We start from the raw sequence: 27,117 nt of genomic DNA on the forward strand, positions 1-27,117 counted from the left end.
GGTGTCTTGTTTGACCCTGAACTGTCCTTTCTCCCCCACATCCGTGCCATGACTGGCACTGCCAACCACCACCTCCACAACATTGCCAGATTCCGCCACTGCCTCACCCCTCAGGCTGCTGAAACCCTCACCCACACATTCGTCACATCCAGGCTCGATTATAGAAACTCCCTCATCATCGGCCTTCCCAACTCTTCCCTTCACAAGCTGCAGATCATCCAAAACTCTGCAGCTCGTGTACTCTCGTGCACCAGGCTCCGTGATCCCATCACTCCCACCCTCGCCCAATTCCACTGGCTCCCCATCCCCCAGAGGATCGAATTCAAGATCCTCGTCCTCACTTTCTCCCTCCTACCTCTCTGACCCACTGACTCTCTATCAACCTGCCCTCTCCCTCCGTTCAGCGGGCTCCAGCCTGCTCCATGTCTCCCGCCTGACCCGCCCTACCATCGGTGGCCGGGCTTTCAGCCTCTCTGCCCCCACACTCTGGAACTCCATCCCACGGTCGCTTTGTCTCACTTCCTTCCTTGCCTCCTTCAAGGCCGGTCTCAAGACCCTCCTCTTCGATCGTGCCTTCAGTCGCCCTCCCACCTCTCTGCTTTCCCTCACCCCTCCCCCATGCTCGGCTCCTGACCCCTAACTGTCCAGCACTTTGGGATGTCCTCCTGATGTGAAAGGCGCTCTATAAATGTAATTTTGTTTTTGTTGTTTATCAGGGGTGGGTTAATTTTTTTATCTCCAATTCCTCTTTTGATCTGGAAAACTTGTTGGCAGAAGCTCTGATGCTGGATAATGACTGGTTTCATTCAGTCTCTGAATCTTTCATTGTCTGGGGAATCTTTATCAAAAATTGCAATCAAAATCCTCTTTAATGCTTACCCACAATTTAACTAGGCAGTGACAGATGAGGGGAAAGCTTGATTAAAAAGCATAACATTATCTGCACCACTTTGAGGTTATCATTGATGATAGAGGGACAATTCAATCGGCAATTGAATGTGCGATTCACATGAACTGTGCCAAGTATATATACAGCTCCCTGATGGTTTAGTGACCAAAGACACTGGCTAGCATTGCATCAAGCTACATACTGGAGTCCAGGTTCGAATGTTGTTACTTGATCAGACATTGGACAGCAATATGTGCTTTGCAATTGCAAATCAGGTACAAGGATTTAGTGCCTCTGAAATAAAAGGGAAAATGAGCCATTTAATATTCAGCACTCACACGTTTGAGTGGACATTAACAGGATCAGCCTTGATTGTGCCAAGCGTCCCCCTCCCCCCCCCCCCAGCCTGAAGTCAAATAGCCTGCCGACACTCACTGACAAGAGTCAGACTTGACGAGTGACCCTCTTTCTTTCTCCCTCCCTCCTCTACTGACTTATTCACTCCGATTCCCAATGCAATCTTTGGGTAATAGAGCCCAACAGTCCAAACTTTTGTGTTGGAATCTCATTTCGCACTGTGATTATATATGTGCGACTGTTACTGACTGAGCAATGTTGGTGCAGAAATTGAATTGCTTACTGCAGTGTAAACTGTTTTAATGGGGGCGGTGTGGGGGGGGGGGGTACGATATTCAGTTTATTCTTGACGAACATGAGTAATAACTTGAGCGGATCATGCTTTTTGTCCACTTTTTTTCTATTTTTATCAAGAAGAACGACAACTAATTAAAATTTTTCTTTCTTCCCACGCTGCTTGTCCTGCGATGCCTGGCCTTGCTCCCTGCTCATTTATCCTGTATCCCCGACTCTTGACTGGATCAAATAGGTAAGAAATGCAATTTCAAAACTATATTTCTTTTTGTGCTCACATAAGTAAGACTTTGCAAACTCTTAGGTGGATCAGTTGGTAAATCCACTGCCAGTGCACCAATTTGGCACACACACACTGAAAGACACATATTTGATTCCTAGTTTGTGTCCCATGTGGTTAGATGAATTCTATAATTCAACTCAACAGCCCTGTGGGTGGGGAAGAGAATCATAAAGTTAATCTAACGAGTTCTCTATTTCTCTTCCTCTCCCCCTCTCCCCCCGCAACTTGAATAAGATCAAAAGGAAAAACAAAACAATTTAAGTTTTTGCTTGAAAGGAGTGCAAACTGAGATATTTTCTTTACACGGTGTCAGTTTTTATTTAAGCTGTATTATTTTATTTATGACTGCAATCCTGCTACAATTTCTTGCATTACGGTGAGAACCATGTGCGAATTTAATGGAAGACAGATACCGAACAGCGAGTGGATCTTACATCTGGTAACTCATACCGTGCATCTGCCTTTCAACTCCTCCCTTAGGTACCGATAGAAATTGAGAACTGCTGTACTTGTCACTTTAAAGCAGCTGGAGTAGACTGACCCGCACACAGCTTCACCATGTCAGAATCATTCAAGGATCAACTTTGAGAACTTAACACCTGTTAATGGATGCCGGCTTACACTGCTCACTGATTTACAAGGCACTAGCACCTAAACCATTCCTTTTCAGGTCAAACCCAGTTTCCCATTGGGCCCGCTTAAGCTGCAAAGTTATCTTGGAATTGACTCTGGAGTCTGCATGTCTGCTTCTCTGGCATATTGATCTTGTATTTGTCCTAATTGCCTGCTTCACCCAATTGTTTGTTTACTCTCCTCCAATGTGTCTGGAGCTGATAACAGCGCAACCACCTTCAAGGACTCTAAGCTCACAGACTAAGCTTCCCTCTGTTGCAGTGTTGAGGGAGCACTGGCTGCATTGTCTGAGGTGCCGTCCTTTGTATAAGACATTAAACTGAGGCCCCGTCTGCCTGTTCAGGTGGATGTTAAGAAAAAATGCCATAATGCTATTTGAACTGAGAAAGGAATTTTCTCCTAGTGTCCTGGCTAAGATATTAAAACAATGGTGATTCACTAGGGCTGCTCATAAGACATTAATGTACACAAACTGGTTGTGACACTCACTTACAAATACACCATCACTACAGTTTATAGTAAATTGTTTGAGACATTTTGTTGATGTGATAAAGCGCTCTGTCAAATGCAAGGATTACTGTTATCAGTTTCAGTGTGATAATGGTGCAAGAGGAATGTTTTTTTCCCACCCTAGGTTTCTGTTCTGTTCTTCTGACAATAATTCTTGGTGTGGTCCAATAGGTGCTAGCTAAATGCTGGCAGTTTGAATAATAACAACACTGGCTGATTTCTGACAAAGCTTCACCTAAACTTGAGTGTCACTGAAGCCAATTGTACCACCAGCAAGTGAGGGCAACATGAACACTCCAAGGACCACACAGAGGCACTTTCCAGCAGTGTGGGTCTCTTTTTCTGCTTTTTTTTCTCATAGGCAGATCTAGTTACAGTTTATGCCAAATTATTGCACAAAACTGGATTTCAATTGTGATGAGTTTAGTTGTTTGATTTGCTTTGTACACTCTGGTTAACTGTTCGAGGTCTGGATTTGTATTTACAAATGAATCCTGTGAAAGGAATGAACTGCGTTTCTACGAAACCGTTAACAAAGGAAATCCTTTGAGGAGAGAGAATCTGATGTATAAACTAGCACGTGAGAGAGAGTGCATTTCTTTTAACCGTGCAGTTTAGACGGCGGTTGAACTACCACTTGAGTGTTTTGTCCTGATGTTGACCCCAGTAAGTTGAATGATACGAGGTTGTCAAGGAGCCAGAACTCTGTGGTTGTATATAGCCTTTCTGCACTGAAATAGGGAAGTGAGTTCGAGTGATCAATAATAAATGTGGCAATGTCTCAATAGACCACCTCCTTTGGGCAAAACCATTAACAAGACCTATGCCTGCAATGTTCTGCAGAGTTGAACCTTTCGTGTGCTGTTTTTTTGTTTATCATGGAACCTTAAACAATGCATGTTGCATCAAAAGCAGTGGCACATCCAAGTGCTGAAATGAAGGGTTTATCATACCAAACATAATTGGTCTCTAAAGGAAGGTAATTGTCAGGCTGTGGTTGGGGGTGGGAGGGGTGGAGAGCGAATGTTTGAGTTCACTCAGAGTGTAAATTTTGTCTGAAATGATGAAACTGAATTATTTAGTGGTTTTGTCGGGCGGGGGATGAAAAATATTTGAGTTGCACCATAGTGATTGTGAATTTGACTCCTTGAAGGGCCCTGGGTCAAACTTCGGTCATGCATGGACTCAACCTTGTAAACTAATGGCATCTCTGCCCACCTCCCCCCCAACCCCCCCCCCCCACCCCCCCCCCCCCCCCCCCAACTGCTTACTGCACATCCTTGTCACAAAATGAGATCTTCTCTCAGTCTTGTATGCAATGGCCTCACTTGCTGTTTAGCATTGCTTTTTTTAAAAAAAAACAGTCTATTTATCTTGTGATTATGGTAGTCACCATTTTACTCCAGAGAAATGTTTCACATAGGGAAAAATAGGAAATATCAGTTTGTTCCTTTTCATATTGCAAACACTATCTGCTTCTGTTAAGTGAGTGAGGCACTTAGCGCAAAATTGTTTTTTCTTTCTCTGGAATGTTAGCTTAATGGGAACTGCGATTGGTTTGTTTGTTCCTGTAGCATAATACAGCATTTGAGATTAATACCTGTATTGATTTTCCACATCAACACACAATAAATGGAATTATTTGCGTGTCCATTTTACCGATTGGAAAACATTCATTCTGTGTCAAATTGAGTGGATTAATAATATCACTAAAATGCTGCTTCTCATTGCCCCCATTTCCAATCTAATCCTCTCATTCCCCAGCCTCCCCTTCTCCCCCCTGCCCCCACCCCGGCAACAGACATCTCCTGATACATTTTCCCCGTGACCATTCTCCATATGTGAGCTAGCAAACTGTATTTGACAATGGAGCTGTTACAGCAGAGCTGGATCCCTGCCTTCACCCAGGTTCCTCACTCACTGATCATGGACATGTGGCTTCCATCAGTGGGTCACATAGTAGGAGTCTGAAGTGGAAACTCTGGCTGCAGTTTCCTCTTCTTATATCTGAGATCTAACTGAGATCAACTTAATTCTTGATGCCCGATAGAAAAAGTAGCTGTTGACTTACTCTGAAGGATAGTTGCACGTGCCATTGGAAACGATTGTTTCCTTTTCACAACTAAACACGGTGCAGCCAGAAAAGCAGAAATAGCAATTATCACGTAACACAGGAATAACACTCAGAAATTCTTAAAAGTCTTTTAACCAAATATTTGGAAAAGTATCATCATAAAGAAAATGGTCTGAGTCTGCCCGAGGCTCTTAAATGCTTCAACCTCTTATAGTTCATGATGCAACTTGAACCATGCAGTGTGTTACAGTCATAATGCATCCCAGACATCTGTTCTACCCAGTATAATATAATGCAGTCTTATCAAAGGCAGTAGATCATTGAATGCATAAAAAGCTGTCTCCTCACCAGACTAAAAGCATGAGCCAGTGTCTGGAAACCTTTTGCTTTCACAGGTATATTTGGATGCAGAATTAGTTTTGCTCAGAAGCTTTATGATTGGATCTGAATTTGTACAAAGTGCATATAGAAGGAACCAATTTGCACATCTTTGAACCACGATCCATTTAATCATTTGCTCATCAATTCAATCTACACATTGAATACAAAACTTGTACTTTATACACAGATTCCATGTCCTCTAACTTAGTAAAGTTTGAAAGTCAGTTTTTGCCAATGGACGAGTATAATTACTCTACAGATTATAAAGAACGAGACCATTTGGGTTTCTTCTATCCAACACAAAATACTGCAGATGCTGGAAATCTGAAACAAAAACAGAGAGAGCTGGGAAAACTCAGCAGGTCAGGAGACCTATTTCTATGGAGAAACTTTCCTTTCTCCATAGATGCTGCCTGACCTGCTGAGTTTTCCCAGCTCTCTGTTTTTGTTTTGGGTTTCTTCTATGCTTGGCTTAAAATTTACATTTAATAAACATGCTTGGTCTACAATTTTAACTCAAGCAGTTAATGGGTGGTGAAATTATTGAAACTAGAGGTGGCTGTCCATTGGATTTGGGGTAATTGATGTGAAAGGAAGTGGTCTGGAATGTCCCAAACCACTTCTATTTCTGCTCCATTTCCCTGAGTTGCATTAATTTTAAGAATAGCGGCTGATGGTTAGTGCTTTGCTTTGTTTGAGCTCCCCACTTTGGATTAGATGTTACATGTGTTTGGAGTTTTACCTTATGAAGACTTTACTGGGATTAAATAAAAATTAATGTAGAATCTTGGAAATAGGGTCAGAAAATTGTAGGAATGCTCGGCAGGGCCATCAGCATCTGATGAAGAAAGAATGACTCTGTGGACTAGCTCTTCAAACCTATACACCTGCGTGAATTTGGACCTGGCTGAGAAGAGAAGGGGTGCTTGTGGGAGGGTGGAGAGAGAACTCGCTTAGAGGGGAGGGGAAAGGCATATTCACTTGGAACCACTGGGTTACTTCTATCTGCTAACACGCTTACAGGTTTTGTTGTGGTCAATGTAGCTGCAACACCAGTTTTGATCAAATGCCCAAACCTACCTTGCCATCTGGTCTTCCCCAGGAGACCCCAGAATGAGCGGCAAATTACACCCGTATCAATCACGTTACGAGCTTCCTGAGGAAGAATGTTTAATCCTCAAGTCGTGAGCGCAGAAAAATTGGATTTGTCCCAGTCACACATTTTCTGCTATTTCATGTTCCACAATTATCATTCTGCCGTCATTGAACTTCACAAGTCAGACCCCCATCTCCAGAGCGCTCAGCAGTGGTCAATCATTTGATTTGTTTCTACCCGTGATCATCAAACCTTGAGGATAAATGTTGCTTCCGAAAGGAACAGACCATCATTCTCTGAAATATGCTGCCGGTTGCAAAGGAAATTCATTACCTGAAAGAGTCCGACATGAAAAGGAGAACTAATTCAAGGATGAGGATAAAAGGGGAACCATAATTCATCTGCAACAGCTCCCATTAAACAATGGAATCTTTCTGCTGCTCTGTTTTATTTCATTATAAAAGAGGAAAATGACTTTTTAATGTTTTTTCTTTAAATCTTTAACGCTGCAGGTTTTCGGGAATGGCAGTCGAGGAGATTAGAGGAGATTTTGGATGCACTCCCTCTTTCACGCTTGTCTTTATAATTGTTTGTGGCACAATTGATCTCAAGTTCTTCTGTGTGAGCGCAGAATGTTAGCGCTGGCTGCCTCTAGAGGTATTGCCACTGTGTCTGTTCCTCCCCCACCCCACCTCTGTTGGACATGGGCTTTCCAAATCTCGCAGGGTCTTAGTCATTCACACTCTGTGTACAAGAAAATGTCTGTCATTTTATATCTGACCCTTCACTTCTGTCCCAACCTCCCTTGTCTTTCCCTGTTATGTTTTCACATTGGTTCAGCTATTGTTATCATTTCTCAGTCCTTTCTTTTGCTGTTTCTCCTAAGTTCTAAATATAACTATCTTACACATTCATTCTTCTCTGTGTACTGTGTTTAAATCAAAACACAGGACAGTCTCCCACTCAAATACATTCTTGTCTTGACCCATCAACCAGGTGATCTTGCTGCTATGGAATCCGTGCCCAATATAACACCAGGATGTATTCCACAGCTCTAGTAGACTTGGAATAGCTCCTCAGTATAATTGTGTAATCAGTCCCTGGTATAGCTCCTTGCCAGTGTTTGCTCATTCTGTTTCAATCGTGGCCGCTTCACAGTTGAACGTGAAGTTGTGGGTACCTCTGTAACTTAGTTGTTTTGACTGTTGGAGGCAGGTTCCTATCCACAACACAATATCGTGGCGACTGTTTGATTCCAGCTTTGACTTGAGTCCAAACAGGAAAATAAGATGCTATAAAAAATAGGTAATTTTGAGACTCACATTGACCATCCCCTGTGCCAATAAGATTATATTCTGTCCATGAGGGCTGGATTTTAATTTTCTTCTCTTATAACATTTAACGATTGTGTTATTCCCTAATAATTGACTACATCTGCTCTGGATAAACTTAAGTAGTTGCCTTGCAATCTTTTGTTGCTATATCTCATCTCGATGCTGATGTTTCGATAATACAAAGCAGCAGAGGCTGTACAGAATAAAACCATATATAAATGATGATTTCTTACTCTGCGAGGAACATTGAGGATAATTGTTATGCTTCTGACTGGCTGGAAACAGTCAGTGCAGAGCAAATTTTGAAACTGGGCAATGCGCTTTCTCATTGAGCTTTCAAGGAAGCACCGATTTTGTGATGTCAATTAACAACATAGAATGAATCTTGCCCATTTCTTTTATGTTTCAAACATAAGACTGACAGCAGCTATCACACAGTGTGGAGAGTTCCTGCTATTCATTCCTCTGTCACGAAAACTCATATCTGCAACCTGGCGAATTTTTCAATCTAGACCTTCTTCTGTAAACCACCAAATACCCTTTGGGGGAGTGGGGAGGGAGTAAAATGATCGTGAGAGTGATCTGAAGCTGTGAGATAGTTTTGAGATATTTTGTGCTTCACATGAACATATTCCTGTCGCTTCCAATTTTATCTTAAAGCTGCAGTAGTTCATTGGAAGTAATTTGTGTTGGAAAGTTTGTGATTTTCTCCTGAGTGACAGTGGATTTGCCATTGAATATAGCCACTGGCAAAAATAAGTCTGGTAATAATGCACTTATTTTGTACCCACGCAGCCTGCATGAGTCAAAGAACTAGTAAATCTGGGCAAGTTGCACACAAATTTTATAACCTTCAATTTTTTATGAGCTGAGCTGCTGGCTGGAAGCATCATTCGACTGGCGAGACTATGTTAAAAGTTGCCATTAGTCTATCTGCCCAATTTTCTTTTTTCCTATCCTGAAGGCTCCAATTCGTGCGAGGTGCGGTTCTGTGGAAACCAACACCCTAGTGCTCCTTTGAACTGCAGAGAGGCAAAATAGGGCAAAAAAAACAGAACATTTTTTTCAAAACCCATTATTGAGTGGGATATAATCTGTTGTCCACCACCCCCTGCTGAAATACGCCGATGCCAGACACTGGGCTCCAAATCAATCCACTTTCACGATTGGAGTGAAGAAATGAGTATGAAATGGGGAAGATGAGGGAGGGGAGAATTCTGTGATTGTTGTCCAAAAAGTGACCATCCTGCTATTCATTATTATTAATTCTGAGAAAGAGGAGGGGATGGAAAAGAATTTGTGGATTTTTTTTCTGTTCAGTCAGGTGTCTGACACATGCGAATTACCCACCATCACGCTTAACAGTATCCAAGCCAGAGGTCCATGCATTCCACCTACACATGGAATTTCCAGAGATATTTATTGGAATGGCATACACACTCTCTCTCTGGAGGGATGCATCCTGCTTACCTAATTCCAGACAGATTAGGCGCAGGTTGGCAAGAGCCAAGGCTCTTGTGGATTTGTGGAAAGAGCAGGAGACAGGGGCCACATTTTTAGACTTAAATTGTTTTCTTTTTGGTCTGCTGCAAAAACTCCACATACTATTTTCACTGTTTGCATTGCACATTTTATGTTTTTTTTTCTGAATAACAAAGAATCGCTGCTCTGTTGAATGTTTTGATGAAAATTGCTACAGTTTGGCAAGCTTGTTCTGAAAGGAAATAAACCTCCACAATTAATGGACAAGAGTCACACTCATCGACAAATGCACTAACAACAGATTGGCAGGTAAAAGACTTAAAATCCTATACTTCCCAGCTAGGGAAAAAAATGCACGTCCTTATATTCTCTTCCACCGTCTAAAAATGGGACGCAGAGCCAATTGTGTTGGGTTATACCATAACTTGTCGTAATGTCCACTTACAATAACAATATTTAAAGAGTATTGTGGAATTCATATTGGGATAACACTGCATTAACACATTATTCAGCATTGTTCAGTAGGCTAGCCACATTTTGGGCAATTGAAGAAATTTGGCATATGATCAGGTGTCGCCTCCCCTCACTACCCTCCCCCTTCATCCACTGAAGCAGTAAAATTGGGACTTCGCCTGGAAAACTAGCAAGATAAAAAGCACCCATGCGTGTCCTACAAACACAGCTCACTCAAAGATCGGTTAAGTAGGGATGGCATATCCTTAGAGACATTCAGGCAGCAATTTGACATGTAAGAAAGTACCAGGATATAAACCTTCTTCATGTCCTTCCCCTTCCACGCTAACAAATATTTTTCCAAGTAATGAAAAATTTGCGCAGAGTTACGTAATTGTAGGCTACGGCTTAAACTACTTCGTTTTTCCCCAATTGTTCGTGAGCCTTAGATATTCACAGAATAATTCTCCTGGTCAGTATCAGGGTAATATTTGATGTTAATAAAGGGACTATGAATTTAATAGCTAAGAGAAAACACGGTGTAGAAAAGAAATGTCGTGCTGAACCTTGCGATTTTGTTCTTTTATTTATTTTGCCTGGAGGGAGATTGCCACTGTGGGAAGCCTGAAGGGAAAGCTTATGCTGAACATGACCCACGATGATGTATTAGAACATTAAAACAACAGAGTATATTCCTTTAGCAAAGTTATAAATAAATTACTCAGTCCTCTATTTACAACCCACAATGTTGCCAAGGAGCAAGATTGCAATACTGATAATATAAGGTAATTCAGCCTGGCCGGCCATCTCCAAACTAGGGCACGGAGCCAATGAGCCTTCAATGTATTCCAGGTCCTGGGCAGCAAGCAGTCATATAAATGATTCTGCCTTCTATGCGATGAAGGTTAATCAGGATCACCACTGCTTCTGTGAACTAGCTCTTAAAGGTGAGGTGCGTGTTAAAGAGTGGAAGTTATTACTGTCTCATTTCCAAGAGATAATTACTGTGGAAGAGCAAGAACCGCATAAATATCTTTTTAAGGTTGAACGTTTTGCACTCATCAAGGTGAGGAATTGCTGGGGAATGGAATATGACTGGCTTCAGAGTGGAAGCCAGAGGCGGACGAGCCTGAGTGGGAGAAGCGCTTTTCTTCCTTGAGCCTAATTACTGGAAGGTCAGAGTAGAAGGGCGGGCACTGATTTCCACGTTTGACAACAAATGTTGCCTCCAGATGACTCGGGAAAGACTTCCAACAGTCTTCTGATTTTCACATTTCTTTCACTCCCACTAGGTATAAATGTGGTAAACGTTGCTACATTTTTAAAGCCATTCCCGTTTTTAAAGCCATTCAAAACCAACCTTTTATTCTTGTGACGCTGCATAAATCTCTGAAACAGTCAATAATCAGAAATCCTGCGGGAGTGATTTGCATGTTTGCATACTTACCCTCCACACCCCACCCGTAAAAAAACATACACACATTGTTCAGTTTTGTGATGGTTTGATAACTGTAAAATTCAATTTACAGACCTTTGTCTATCATGAAAAAAAACACGTTAGATTAAGGAGCAACAGACCTCTGTGGCATTCGCGTCAAGATTATGTTGTGTGGCAGTGACGCTGTTGTAGTCTTGGTGTGATTTACGTCAATGTGCGGTTTGATTACCAAACATCTCTCTCTTGCTTTCAAACGCTTGCCCACGAAGATTGTGCCGATTTAGGTTTTTGCACCATTTCTGAAGCGCTGGTGGCTCGAACCGTTTTGGCCACATTCGGGCTGTTTGAAGAATGCTTCTGCTACACTTTGCGACATTCTCCGAGTTGTCGTGCGTCCTCTCTGGCAAGACGATGGCTCCTCATCAGACCTGAACGAACGCATATGATTGCAGTTTCGACTGTAATCTGTGGTGTGGATGCATCGCCATCTAGTGGTTATCTCTGCATTCACTGTTTTCCTAACCTTGTTTTCACCTCAATCCAGTTTCCACACAAATGTCATAAATGAGCCATTCCTTTTCTATAGTTGTTCATATTTACAGCACGGTTTCATTGACAGTACATTAACCCCCATTTTTGTCGCTGTAGAATCCCATACAATCGTACAATTTGTAATGTTCGTAACTCTTTGAAACTGAGTGAGATACCCACACACTTACACACTGCTTTTTACAAACATCATTTGCATATTTTGCAAAAGTCTTACAAAGGCAACCATGTGGAGTGTGTCATTATAGTCCTTTCACTGATAACCTTTATGGTATGTTTAGCATCAACCTTGAAGTTTCATTGTAATTATTTTAACATTAATTTTTGGTCCGTCCTATCTTTGGAGATAACATTTCAAGTGTCTTATTGGACAAGTCACCAGTTGGTGCTTATCCCTAATGTCACGACTTCAATTATTTGGTGCTTTGAACATGATCCTGTGAACATCTCACAGTGCTTGTCTCGAGAATGAAAAATCTTCTACCTCGTATTAAAACATCCTGCTTTCAGTGGATGTAAGTTGATGGGTTAGGTTTGACAAGGCCTCTCTTTCAAAGATTAGCGATGAAAAATAAAGAAAGGGTTAAACAGAATTGATCCGCTCTTCAGCAGTGTTGCATTGCACAACCAGGTGAATGAACTGACATCTGTCACTTGGCAAAAGACTCTTTCAAAAGAGAAACATTGCTTTTGCTATGAAAAGGGACTCTGAGATGATGCACAGTAGTGGTGAGCTATTTTTGTTCTGTAAACTGAAGCATTTTTACTGTATTGTATCAGTAACAATTGATCTCAGCGGTGAAGAACATTCCCTTCTTAGTCCAGTCGTATGCCTTTGATATTTAGATTGCAGTATTCAATTCAATGATTATTTCAAGTGATGAGTATTTTTCGAGTCTAATTCCAAGTTTCCATTGCACACACTACGATTTGAGGTTGGGATTGTCTTGCTTTATCCTCCGCAGGTACAGTAGCTTATATCTTACAAGGTCGCAGATTTGATTTCTTGCCTAAACCGAAGTCTGCTGATCTTTGCCAGTGAAGGGCTGGGGATGCTAAAATTGGCCTTGAAATCCTTGGCTGGAGAAGGGAAGAATTAGCTCAGGTCCATGCCCCTGATTGCTATCCACTGACCTTCTCCAGCAAAGTGCAGCGTCTGGACATTGAGTCAGACTCAGCTTCAGCTGTAATGCTCTGCATGATTGAATACCCTGTCTGTAGTCATCATCTCGGCTCCTGCATGAAGAATATCACGTGGGCTAGCTATTGGAGGGATGCCAGTGCCTGTGTAACCATATCCTAGCTTAAGTTGGTGCCTGAAGGAAAGAAAGAGAGGAGGAAAAGGCTAAGAGATGTTTACTCTCTGCCAAATCGTCCACCTTTAATAATGAATGCAGCCTGGGTTAGAGGAAGAGCCTGAGGAGAACCTGCAGGGAGGCATTGAACTGCAACCACTAAATACACACGCAGTTTTCAGTCTTGTAAATTTGAACTGATAGGTGCCGTTGATTAAGGAAATGTTTCTGCGTTTCTATTTCCATTCACAACTATTGGCTCGAATGTTTTTTGTTTGAGAATTCCCACTTGGGAATAGTGTGTTGCTCCCTGCTAATTGTTGTAGTCGTATCCTGTAGCTCAGTGGTTAGAGCACTCGCCTCACAAGCAAGAGACCTGGGTTCGATTCCCGGCAGGGCGAAACCTTGGGCAAGTTTCCATACTCCACACACCTGATAATAATGCCTCAAGAAAAAAAACAATAATAATTTGGTAACTTCAATCCACGACTGTTTGTGGGACACTGCTGTGCACAATTGGCTGCCGCGTTTCGCCCACAAATATACAGTCAACTCACTTTACAGTATATTCTGTGAAGCGCTTTGAGACGCCTAGAAGACGTGAAAAGCGCTATATCAAATTCAAGGATTATTATTATTAGTGTTGTCACTTGTCAGTTAATTTTTTTAAATTTTATTTTGGAAGCAGCTTTTCAATATTTTGCCAGTGCTGTCTTGGGAGTTGGCAAAATAATAATAATGATAAATAATCCATGCATTTCGTATAGCGTCTTTCATGTTAGAAGGACGTCTCAATTGCTTCATATAATTTACTCTAAATGTGTATTTGTCACCAAATATGGCAGCCCATTTGGACACAGCAGTGTCCCACAAACAGCCAAGAAATGAATGCCTTATTTTATTTTGCGGGATTGTTGGCCAGGACACTGGGAAAAACTCCATTGGCATTTCAAATCGTGCCAGAGAATCTTTAACATCCACTGCATCTGACTGTACACTGTATATTTCCTTACAATGGCATTTCCTTAATCTGCTACAATTTAATATTGAATAGCTTTAATAGTTTTGAAAAAAAATCTGATAAGGTTTGCTCTCCTCTGAATTTGTGGTCTCTTTATAAGCTTGGAGCTTGTTGATTCTCCCAGTCACAATGAGTTTCCAGTCCACTATCAGTTGGTTTGACCACAACACATTCATCAGCATTAAATTCCATTCCTGGATAAACACAGCATTGGTTCAGATCCCTTTGAACGTTGTCAGTCTCGCTGTCTTTGTGGCTTGGCCACATTACTTCTTAGTGTCGTCAGCAAATGTTGTAAATATTGCATGAAAGAGTTCTGTTCTGTATCATTTGTGACTGGCGTGAACAAAAGTGAACCTTACGCACATCCTGTGGGAATTGCTGGTTGCTGTCCCCCACATACAGTCAATTTATATTCATCATCACTCTCAGCTTTCTATTGTCAAAACAGTTTTCAATCCAGCTGGGTGAATGATCAGCCACTATATTTATAAATGTCCCACCGCTGAACTGTATTTCCTTGTATCTGTGCTCTAAATGTACACCATCTCTCCACATCCCTTGCAACACGAAGGTACAACAGACCATTGTCAGTGGCATCAACTTCATTAACCTTGGCCTCCAGTCCTATTGATTTTTTTTTGCTAGGTTGAGTTTCTAGTTACTGTTACTTTGCAGCCCATCAAAACAAAATGCAAAGCTTGACTCTTCACCTCCACCCACCTTTCCCCAAGGAATAGAAAACCTCCTGCAGGAAAACCTGCTGATGGTGAAAGACTATATAGCAGCCTGATCGTTCATTGATAGTCCAGTCTTGTCCTCCTAAGTGTCACGGTTACAGTCGCTGCCCACCCCCCACCAGTCATTGTCACAGAATCATTAGCACCTTCTGGTAATTATTAGAATGCTGACACGCCCAAAAGCCTTGACCCATAATGGTTTAGCATTCCCACCAGGATATATATAAGTGGAAAATCTCAGCACGAAAAGTCCTTCTGCTGACTGAATTACCATCGTTCCTCCCTTGCACACGCAGTGCACTCGGCAGGTAATGAAGCCAGTCAGTGGCACAAATCTAAATGTTAAGCTTTATCGAATAGCCCAAATCTAGTATTTCTGTTACTGCAGCAATCTGCTCTGACTCTTTTGTGTGCAACGAGCAGAAAGCAGTGAATAATTTCCCATTCTAAGCACGTAATGGAAAGATTGCTGGTATCAGCAATCGGCATTTGATAGACCCCTGCACGACATTTTGTGAAGTGGAAATGAGCAGAATCCAACAGAAGGATCTCCTCATCCAGTTTGTTGCGGGCAGGCCCAATACTGCATTGCAGGGTTGCCCCTTCTACAGTTCCCCAATGGCTCTTGTTGACAAAATCGCTGCACTTTTTTGTGCCCTTATGTAAAAGTCATAAAAATTCCCGGAAGGTCCCCTTCCTGAGTTTACTGAATTCATCTGAGGCTACAGTTGGCTTCAATGTGGCAGAGTTACGGAGAGTGAAACCACAAATTGTTTCGGTTCCTGATCACTCACTTTGTGAGCTTTACTGAGTACATGATCACCAGTGACCTTCAAAAGAAGCTCCCTTAGTGAAATGAGAGCGTGTTGGTCGCTGGCTAAGCTGTTCTTTCTCAGTATTACAGCTGAAGCTTAAAGAACAAACAAACATAAATGACAAAAAGAACACTTTATCCCTCTGGCTGTTAGTCTCAGGTAAACAAAGTCATCACATCAACATCGTACTGAATTTGTTTAATTTTCAATTTGTAAGCAACATTGCATTTTAAAGACAACATTCAGACTCGTTTGCTATGAAAATAATAATAATAATCCTTGCATTCGATATAGCGCCTCATCACATCTTCGAGATGTCTCAACGCGCTTCACAGAATATACTGTAAAGTGAATTGACTGTATGTTTTGTGGGCGAAAGGGGAGATTACATCTGCCCCGTAAAGCAGCCCTTGATCTTTATTATGTGGTAATGAGGTAAACTGGATTCATATAATTCTCTCAATGGATAATGAATCGTAAATTATTTATGTAATCACTTAGACTTTGATTATAATTTATTCTGGGGGAAGCACCAATCAGCCTAATTTTTAGCTGTGTTTTCCTTCAAAACAAACGCTGGCCTGCAGCCTTTCAGCTTGCCACCCTGTGTGTGATATCGTTTTAGGAACAGGAGTCATATTTTCCTTGTTAAATTAATGGGTTGTTTGTGTAGCTGAGGACCGTGAAGAATCCCCTACACCAATCACCAAGCCAGAATTTACAGTAGTACAATAGAGACTCCTTATCCTCACAAACTGCTCCCATTATGGATATGAAAATGGCATTGATAATGGGTTAATAGGTAAAATAAAAATTGGCTTTGATCAAAAACTCTTCCTCCCACCCCCCCACCACCCCCAAGCTTGGATATCCAGTCAGCCTTGTGAAGCAGTTTGAGGCATCCTCACAATGTGGAACTTGCTGTATAAATGTAAATTGCAATGTTTTTGTTGTTGTACCCAAAAATGGGCCGTGGACTTCAGAAGTAAGGAAACGACTGTAGGGAGACTGTCCTGGGGGTCACTGAATCCTGCTAATGCAAAATACATTTGTTAACAATTATTATTATAGGAACAGGCCTCTTCGACAGGGAGAATAAATGGTCAGGGGAGTTCTCTGGCTGGATCAGATAAATATATGCTTGTCCACATTTATTGCAGCGCGGAATCTATCTTGTTTGGAAAAATGTTCTTGTCACTACAGGAATATAACTACAGTAATATAATGCTCGATGACTTTAGGGCTTGGAAGAGAATATTGAGAGGAGAAAATGACAAACTGTTTTCTGATGGCAAGAAAGAGAAGGCAGTGAGAAGAGGGGTAATTGTGTGTAAACTGTATCCTCCAGGACTGATGTTGCCATTATACTAATATACTACACACTCCTCCAGGTGCTGGTGAGGATATATAAAATAACACTGCCTCCCACATCCAATTTCCTTCAAATTCAGAGCTGCATATGTGCAGGTGCGATCTTAGAGGAAAGTAGCCAATAATATGTGTGGCTTAGCTTACTTGACATTAAATTTACACCAGTACCAGAACATGTTTGGCACCAAATTTGTGGTTTGACAACAGCATTATGTATCACCGCTTTAAAACGTAAATGGCTTAGTAAGTATGTGCATCCAATTACTACAAATGCATGAATCTGAGGACATTTTTTGGACCTTGAGTTGCTCTTAAGAGACTAGAATCGAGCTTCTGTTCAGAGCTAGAGAACCATTTGTTACAACGAGGTTCCACTGCATTTGCTTAGCAGTGTCAGCTAAATTTTGCTAGATAAATTGAATAGAAGATACCATCAGAAAGGATGTATTCTTGTCCAGTGCTGAAATTGATCCCATAACATAGTAATCTCCAAAGAACATTAAAGACCATCTTTTGGATGAAGAAGAAATGTTGTTGCTTGCATCTTTGTGACGTGTTAGTAATAGAACTGAAAATTATCCTTTTGCTCAACAAGTTGTCACTTTTTCTTTTGTAGGAAGTTCTATTACATCACAATGTTGCGGGATCCTGTGTCGCGCTATCTCAGTGAGTGGAGGCACGTCCAACGAGGAGCCACGTGGAAGACTTCACTACACATGTGCGATGGGAGGACACCGACACTAGAGGAACTACCAACTTGCTATGACGGGATTGACTGGTCAGGTTGCACTCTCCAGCAATTTATGGACTGCCCGTACAATCTGGCCAACAATCGGCAGGTGAGGATGCTTGCAGATCTCAGCTTGGTGGGCTGCTACAACATGTCCTTCATCACTGAGAAGAAGAGGGCCCAGGTCCTCCTAGAAAGCGCCAAGAAGAATCTCAAGGACATGGCGTTTTTTGGTTTGACTGAATTCCAAAGGAAAACGCAGTACTTGTTTGAGCAGACTTTTCACCTACAGTTCATTAAGCCCTTTGTGCAATTCAACAGCACTCGCGCAGCGGGCGTGGAGACCAGCAACGAGACGATCGAACGCATCGAGGAGCTCAACGATCTGGACATGCAGCTCTATGACTATGCAAAGGATCTTTTCCAACAGCGGTTCCAGTACAAGAGGCAGCTGGAAAGGATGGAGCAGCGGATACGCAATCGGGAGGAACAGCTGGGAAGGGTTAGCGAGGAGATGCCCAAAGAGGAAATCGAAGAGCAGGGCCGAATGCCCACAGAAGACTACTTGAGCCATATTGAGAAATGGTAGCCTTGGGACTACAGATTATTTCGAATTCTTAACACAATGATGACTGAGCTGTTTGGTCTTCCAGATTGTACTGGATCTTGGAGGTGAAGAGGAAATTTTTATGTCTGTAATTTTAAAATCAGTCTGTAAAACAGAGTTGTTTGCATCAGAGCGTTAAGGGGTCTCTCTGTAGACCACCCGAGTGCACAATTGAATATAAAGATCCAGAAATAGAACATACAGAAACAAAGCCAAGTTGCTGAAACCGGTCAAACGTGTGACCAGGAGGCACTACATTGTGACACGGTACACATAGTGTGTCTGGAGCTATTGGCAATAGACAGCGAAGCTTTTAAACCTCATTCAGTGCCCGTGCAGGTTCCTTAAGCAAGAAGCTGGTTGCATTTGTGTCAGTTCAGTGACTGATGCTATTTAGATCTCAACACAGTCTGCACTGTATTGATTCTTGATGTTTTTCTGATTTGAAAAGATTAAATTCAGGGTTGAAATTTTGTACAGCCAGTGGCCCTAAGTAAAATGCCTTCCCAGCCCAGTCTAATCTTTGCCGGTTGTGTTGCTGCAGTCCACAAGATTTTCAACGTTGAGTCGTAGCTGTGCACATTCATTTCATCTGTGCTGATTGTTGGCTTATCCCTTAATTATCCATCATCGGAACATCCCTTGCGACTAACGTTGACACCAGTGAACTTTCTATAAGAGAAAACGGTCTAATCCCTTCTCCCTATGTTTTCTGTGCTGTTACAATGTATTCTGTGTACCTCCATCAACTGGGAGGAGCGCCAATTATAGACTTTGCAGCATCCTCAATGTCACTTTTTTTTTAATCTTCGCCCCAAGCTGGCTGAGACTGTGTCGCCCAGTAGTAAAATTATTCAAGTTATTCACATCCATAGACCAAAAATAGGTCAATTATGAATCTTGTAGTGGTGACTGTCTTGAAATCTGGTCTATTATTATAATTATTCTTATGCGTCAACATTTCCGCTTTTAGATCATCTGAATGAAGGCTGAGGAGAAAGTACGAAGCCTACAATAGATTTCCCCATTCCTTGTAAATTCTCTCTAATCCACAATGAAATTTTCCTCCTTTCAAAAGCTCTATCAGCGTTCTTGAGTTCTCAGAAACTGGCTTGCCGGTTCATAGTGCAAAATGTCTTGGCTGTGCACATCAGCAATTATCATTAATCATCTATTGTGAGATTCCTGACATGTCACAGAAAATTAAGGTTCCCCCTTTTTATTTCACTATGATTTTGGTTGCGGGAGTAAGGCAGGATCTTTTCTTAACCCATTTTAATTCTGAAATCAGTTTTTAATTGTATCAATGTACAGGATTGGAATATGTTATATTCTTGCCTCTCCACCCCGCAGTGCCACCCCATGAATTAATGATTTTCCACATTAATCATTAACCATAATGGAATATTCCCAGTAATGTTGGTAAAGACACCAGATTGGAAAGAAGGGAGTGAACTTATTTGCCATGAATCAGAGCTCCCTGCTTCACCTCTGCATCCCCCCACCAAACCCTCCCCTCCACCACCGTATAAACACAGAAACGTGTAAATAAGACAGCATTTCAATGCAAAGTGTTTTCTCTCTCTGTGTCTGAATTTTTGTGGACCCTTCATATTCAAATGTGGGAATTGTAAAATATCCGGCATTTTGTGATAACGTCATTTGCTCTATTCAGACGAGTAATTAATTGGGTTGCTGCTCACTTTTAAAAAGTGACAACCTCCTCTCACATAATTTCAGTTCAGTGAGTCTCCAAGGGAATTATCTTCTGAACTGGCATCCATTATGAATGCAAAACATGTGAAATCTGGTGTCATCTGGATATAAATGCTGTTGCTTTTGAAATCTTAATTTACTAGTTTTTTTTGTTCTGTTGTTGTTCACGTTGAAAGGTTTTCATAAATTTATAACAGTACTCGGGGCTGCTCAGGATTTATTCCATTAGATCAAACATATTGTGTTTATTCAACCCTCAAAGTTAATCATTTTGCCTGGGAGCGCTCACTCCCAACAAATGCTGTAACGATTTGGGAGCCAAAATGTTTTAATTTTTTTTATAAAACAGAGAAAAAAAGCTGCAGAGCCATATATAGAGTGTCTCCAGTTTATATGAGTTGGGGACCCAGTGATGCCTCTTGAGTTTTTTTTTTAAAAAAGGTAGATAATTAAAGGAGTGGCATCAACATTGAGAGATATTCTCAAGCAGAATCACAGGAACTGTTATGACAGACAGACGTGGCTGTTAGCACTTGTGTATCCAAGAAATACTTTTTTTTAAGGGTTAAAACAAAGTTTGTGGGTCTCCCATAATTTGATTTTAAATATGATTCTTGTATAAGTAAGCCATTACTGTCGTCACATGAAAGGCCCTAGAAAACATAGAATTTACAGCCTTTCAGCCCAGTGTCCGTGTTGACCCTTTTAAAAAGCAATCCTTTCCGTCCCATTTACCTGCCCTTTCCCCGTAGTCCTGTAGTTTACACTCAAACTCTGCTGCAGATACTACAATTGGCCTCTATGCCTCAGAGCTTGGAATGGAAAAATGAATCAGCCATGTTTTCCAATGTTATGGGCTGAAGCCTGGTGGAAAGCAGGTTTGTGTATGTATGTTTGAGGACATTTGGGGAACTCGAGTTTTGCTGTGATGACCCCTCAGTTAAATAGCATCCTGACATTCTGTCTGCCTCTGTTCACGTATGACAGGATGATCAGCACAAGAACTTCGTACTCCAGAATGATTCAGTGGAAATTGGGAGGGCAGCGAAATATTTAACCAGTTTTGAGCTCAGTCACTCTAAAAGAAATACTAAATACATTTATAAATGTCTTATCCATTTATGCCACTCTGGTCAATTGCACTGATCATGTGTCCTGCTTTGTTCCCATTCCTGCAATGATGACACTGCCCCTTTAAATTTGCTTATGGGCGAATTGAGGTGTTTTGGAACTGTTGATTTGCGATCTCATCCTGTGAAAAACCCTGCCTTGTCTTTGAGCGTGTGCAGCTGGGAATAAAATGTTTTGGGGGAAAAAACTGCAGGAAAGGGTTAAAGAAACGCCGCAACTTACTGCGTATGTTGTGGTATATTTTTTAGAACTGATTTTATATGGAAAAAAAAGTCACGTCGTAAAGGTGGAAGCGAACTACTCAGTTTAAAGCACTGCTAGGATCGTGTTTAAAATAGAGGGTTTGTGGTCCCTTGTGGGGTGGGGGGTGGTGGGGGAAATCAAGGATATGGCACCAATGATGATCCATTGTGCATTGGACATGAATGACCCCTAATTAATGAATGCTGAAGACACGATTGAGCTGCCGGGAGTCTCGCTCATAGATGAGAGCAAGTTGAGGAGACGAGGAGACCCACTGGAGTGATAATCTGTTTATTGCTCTGCATTTCTTGTTGTGCAGCATGGATTCTTAAGTGGCAATTCCTGTGTGAACAGTTGTTTTATAAAAATATAAAAGTTACTTATACTCGGCCTGTATTTCCTGACAACCTCAATCCTGCTGTTCTGCACCACATTATACAGAAACAAAATGGGTGATAATTTTGGTGGTAATTCTACACATTAAGCATTGTAGACGTATTGCAATGGTGAGTTTTCGAATGTGGTAAACCCAGTGAGGGACCGATCCAGGCAGCCCAACTTGACACTTGAGTATGAGTGGCCACCACATGGAGAATGTGCAGTGAAAGATTTATATCATAAAGATCACAGTGTGAAATAGGAACTTTATTAACTTTGCCATATCTGCTCTTTTATATTTCCCTTTCTCCCCACATCCCTCTACTTGTTTGGTTAGAAATGTTGCCAGGGAGTTCAGTCAAGTATTAATAAAGGCACCGTTTACACTGCTGCCTTTCACAGAGCCCAGCGATGCTGTGAAATCACAATGAGAAGGAATCACTTTTATTTATTGAGAAGATTGCATTTAAAGGTAGTTGACGAACATGTGGTTGATGAAGTGTCCAGTGCCTTGGGACGTCCTCCCGACGTGAAAGGCGCTATACAAATGTAATCTTGTTTTTGTTGTTGTTGGGTAATGGATGATAATGGATGACACCAGCTCTATAATGTAGCTGGTGATTCTTTATTACAGCTTTCTGAACTCCCAACAAGTTTTATTAAGACTGTGGGTTTAGAGTGAATGCATTTCTTTCTTTCTGTGTGTGTGTCTCGCATTTTTTCTGTCTCTTTCACTTTTACTCTCTTTTACTCTCTCCCGGCCATTAACTCACGGTTAGGATATCTTTCAAATAGAGTCTGGGTTAGAACCAAAATTCATCAAAATTGTTTGAGTTATGAGTGTAAATGTCATGTTACTTCTATCTAAACACACATTACATTTCCTAAATCACATGCCAGTATACATTGCAGGCAAATCTTTAACCAAATGCAACACTGGCGTGGCGTCCAAGGCCAATTCACGTTTCAACTTAAAACTGTTTTGTATCCCTTGGAGTGGAACCAGCAGGGATACTACAATAATGATTAGTTCTTGAAAGTTGTTAGATTAGAAAGAATTTCACACTTCCCAATAGATGGCTTTGTTCAATATGCTCATCTACGATTGATAAGTATTTTCATCAAAAAAAAGTAAATGTTTCAGTTCCCAGTGACAGACTAAAGTATCCTGGTACATAGCTCAACAATGTACTTTCTAAAGTAGGCATAAGAGATCTGGAAGCATGTTCATGGATTGCAGTACAGTTTGCAATGTAGTAAAGTCATATCATCAATGAATTACGAGCTGGGTTTCACTGATGGATGGGTTTCATAGATAATTGATTGCTAATCCCAGGGGAAATATCTTTGAAGTGTCTAAATTACCAGGTTTAACAGGTCACACAGTTGGGATGCTGCATCTTCCATTCATGTTTAGATCACATCAGAGGGTCCCATGCTTGATCTGTGCTTGGGGCTGCAGTTGGGGTTCAACAATTAAGCAAAATCACCCTTAGTTAGGAGAATTTCTGCAACGATTCACTATTTGGGGATTCCAGGAAAGTGAATGCGGGTGTATGTCAGGTGATGGAGGGCAAGATTGGTCTTGGCATTGATAATCATAATTTAATAGACTGGCTCATTCACTGTGTAATCACTATGAAGAATAACCACCACTGAAAATGTGTACCACGGCACAACTCAACACCTTCAGGAAATGCAATGAGACAATTGAAAAGGGAACAATCCAGAGCAGCACCGTGTTTGGGGTGCACATATATACTTTGTACAAATATGATCTACACTGCACAATGGAAGCTCACACTTTTAACATGGTTGGAACACCAACCCATGTGCAGATGGACGCAGGCACCCACATTGACCACGCCCATGGTTCCTGCTATTGCGAAGCATTTTGAGGATTAGTGTCAGCTCTGGGTGTTAGATTGGGAGCCAATGCCAACCAGATGCATTGTGGTAGTCTCCTGCAGCGAGTTACAAGCAGTGCAGTGTCGTGATGTCAGATGCAGTGAATGACTTGTACATCCATTTGCCATAACAAAACAAATAACAAGAATAATTAAAGCAACTGGGATAGACAGAGGTCCATTCCTATTCTTACATACGCCCCAACCCCCTTCAAAGGAGTTATATGAGAATTCTCGTGAGATTTTACTTCCGTTACTCGTGATGAATTCATTGTTTTATATGTGAGCAGCCTGAAAACCCAACTCTGCGTGAGGGGCGCTATATAAATGCAAATTGTTGTTGTTAGAAATCTTCTCATTATAGCATAATAAGCCAAAATGGTTTTTATGTTAAGTGTGAATGAATCTTACTGTATGCTGTTCAGCCATCAGAGCAACTGCAAAAGTAGCAGCTTCCCTTTTGCTGATACCGTTTCCATAGCATATGCTTTAAATCGTTTTCAAATAATCTGTGGGACTTCAATCCCCAGGCAGGTTGTTAAGGGTAAGGCACTAAGTTGACACACTGCATTGGTTTCCACCCCGGACAGACACTCAGCAACATTAAAAATTAATAGTGAGTTTAGTTCCCATTGGTACAATGAATGTCTATTGCAAAGCAGGCATGCGATATTGAGTAAATAACCTCTTAAGAATCTTTTTCATACTCTTGCTTCTCCAGCCCAGTACGGTTCCACCATAACTATAATGTTGGTACTATAATCCATTACTTAGCTCATCAGAGAATTGCACATTCATATACTTGGGAGCAATGATTGTCATTTATGTTATTTCTAAAACTGTTTAATAATAAAGGAACAAATTTACATTTTGATTTGCAACTTTGCTAAGTCGAAGTGAATAATAATGTACTCTGTCTGGGTTCTTTCTAATGTTTCTGTCTTAAAATATGCCAGAAAGGCAAGCTAAAGATGCTGTGTTTCGAGAATATTTTTAAATAAAATCTGTAACTGTAATTCATAGTCAGGGATTTCTTAAAGGGAGTGAGATTCTACTTAGCAGTCACCGCACAGAATATTAAAAACAAAACACACTAGCTGCTTAAAACAAATTGTTTGCTCATAAATGACAATGTGTTAAAAAGAATTTGCCGATTTGGAATTTTAGTAGCTAATTTTGTGCACTATGTTGACATTAGTTTGACATCTGTAAGCTTTAAGTTATAAATACAATGTTGCATGAGTTAAATAATGTTTTATCTAAAACAATAAAATATTTTTTTCATTATTCAACATCACCCCAGCATCTCACTGAACAATTTTAGATATTTTCCTATTAGAATCTGCTCTTACAATTATTTATTTGCTAGTAGTTTAGACATATACTCATTTTGCGGCAGTGACAAATTTGGGGGAAAAAAATAAAAATGATTTTCTACCGACATCATGGTTCTCTGATTGTGAAGCTATTGTATGTTTGTTTGTGGTCCGACAGGGATGGCTGTATATGTGTGTGTGTGTGTGTGTAAAAACAGAAATGGCTTGTCTTCCAAGCTCTCTTAAAAGATCTTTAAATACTTCTGACTCTTTTGTGAATGCTCAAATACTATGAAATGCTTCTGTCTGCAGATAACATAACCTTTAAAAAGTCAACTTATTAAATCAATTAATGTTAGTGAATTATGATTTTTCCACCTTCTAACTTTCTCCCCTCCTCCTCCTCCTCACCAGAAATCGTTTACTGAAATATAGTTCCTTGCCAGGTATTTGCGTGTGTGAGTCTTGACATTGTGCGTATTATTCAATCGTGGTGGAACATCCCAACCGAATGATGTGCTCTTCCGATGGCCATAAATAACGGATCGCTGGGTAAAATCAGGATCTGGAACCTTGCCTGATTTGCGAGTTGTCGAGGGGATTTCCCGAAAATTTATGACAGAGCTGAGTTGGAACCTCAAATCATGTTTTAACGGGGCTGGGGCGAGAGCCGTCATTCGTCCTAATAAAAATGAGTAGAGGAGTAGAGGGGCCAGCGAGGGGAATTAGGACGAATGACGGCTTGCATGGAGTACACAGGAGGTGGGCTGAATGGTCGGTTTTGGTGATGGTGATGATTGGTGGTCGGGCCTTCAGCCTCTCAGCCCCGAGGCTCTGGAACTCTATCCCCCAGTGCCTTCGCCGCTTCCTCCCTCTCCTCCTTCAAGGCCGGTCTCAAAACCTTTCTCTTTGACCGAGCCTTCAGCTCCCCTCTCGACTCTCTTCCCCCTTCTCGCTCCCTCCCATCCCTCCCCTCACCATTTCCCCCCTCCTCGCTCCCTCCCCTCCCTCTGACCATTTGCCCCCTGCTCGGGTCATGACCCAACTGTGCAGCGCCTTGGGACGTCCTCCTGACGTGAAAGGCGCTTTATAAATGGAATCTTGTTGTTGTTGTTGTTGTTGATGGAGATGCTATGCGATTCACCCCGACTTTTGCGATCCCAACCGCACGTCAAATTTTCGACTGAACGCTCAACTCTCCCCTCCACATTTGCGGCCGTTCGTCGCGAACGCACAGCGGGACTGGGTGACGGCCGGCACCGACAGAGAACCGTGCCTCGCCAGGCGTCCCAACCGCCACCCTTCAGAAGTCGAGTTGGTTTTCGTGCGTGACGACACTGGTACCCGCTCGGGGAGACGACGACTGAAAAGTTTCGGCAGGGACACGTCAACTTTCACATCGGCTCGGCGACGTACTAATACACGTCTCTCGCAGCTGGGATGGTTAGATAGTGAGGAGGAAGGGGGAACCGGCTGATTTTTTCCCCCCAGCCCCGTTCTTCAGCTCCACGTCCCCCGCCCCAACCGCCCTACCATCGGTGGTCGGGCCTTCAGCCTCTCAGCCCCGAGGCTCTGGAACTCCATCCCCCAGTGCCTTCGCCGCCTCCTCCCTTTCCTCCTTCAAGGCCGGTCTCAACACCTTTCTCTTTGACCGTACCTTCAGCTCCGCTCTCGACTCTCTACCCCCTCCTCGCTCCCTCCCTTCCCTCCCCTCCCCCTGACCATCTCCCCCCCAATGCTCGGGTCATGACCCAACTGTGCAGCGCCTTGGGACGTCCTCCCGACGTGAAAGGCGCTCTGTAAATGGAATCTTGTTGTTGTTGTTGTTGTTGTTGACGGTTGTTTGTAGGACTTTGCGGTGCGCCCCAACCGACCGCACAAATACGGCCCTTGAGAAAGAAAGTTAAAAATCCTGCGAACCCCTCGCGGGGCTTCTCGGGGACCTGTTGATAACCAGCGATCCTCGCGTTCGATGCGGCGCCTCGTCACGTTCTTCGGGGCGTCTCAGAGCGCCTCCGCGGGACGCGCCGCCAAACGGAACCGGACGGAGCGCCCACTTTGCGGGCGAACCCGC

At 42.0% G+C, this 27,117-nt stretch overlaps 1 protein-coding gene across 1 annotated transcript in view; it reads left to right on the forward strand.

Annotated features, from left to right (window-relative positions):
- Positions 1 to 25,014, forward strand: part of LOC103174702 (heparan-sulfate 6-O-sulfotransferase 1) — a 122,554-nt gene extending 97,540 nt beyond the window's left edge. Inside the window, exon 2 of the mRNA XM_042338947.1 lies at positions 17,632 to 25,014. Coding sequence (XP_042194881.1) covers positions 17,632 to 18,334 — 703 coding nt within the window. The 3' untranslated portion in view covers positions 18,335 to 25,014. The remainder of the gene's footprint in view (positions 1 to 17,631) is intronic.
- Positions 25,015 to 27,117: the final 2,103 nt, after the last annotated feature.

The sequence above is a fragment of the Callorhinchus milii genome, unplaced genomic scaffold (genome assembly GCF_018977255.1).
Source record: "Callorhinchus milii isolate IMCB2004 unplaced genomic scaffold, IMCB_Cmil_1.0 Scaffold11, whole genome shotgun sequence".
NCBI classification, from domain to species: domain Eukaryota; kingdom Metazoa; phylum Chordata; class Chondrichthyes; order Chimaeriformes; family Callorhinchidae; genus Callorhinchus; species Callorhinchus milii.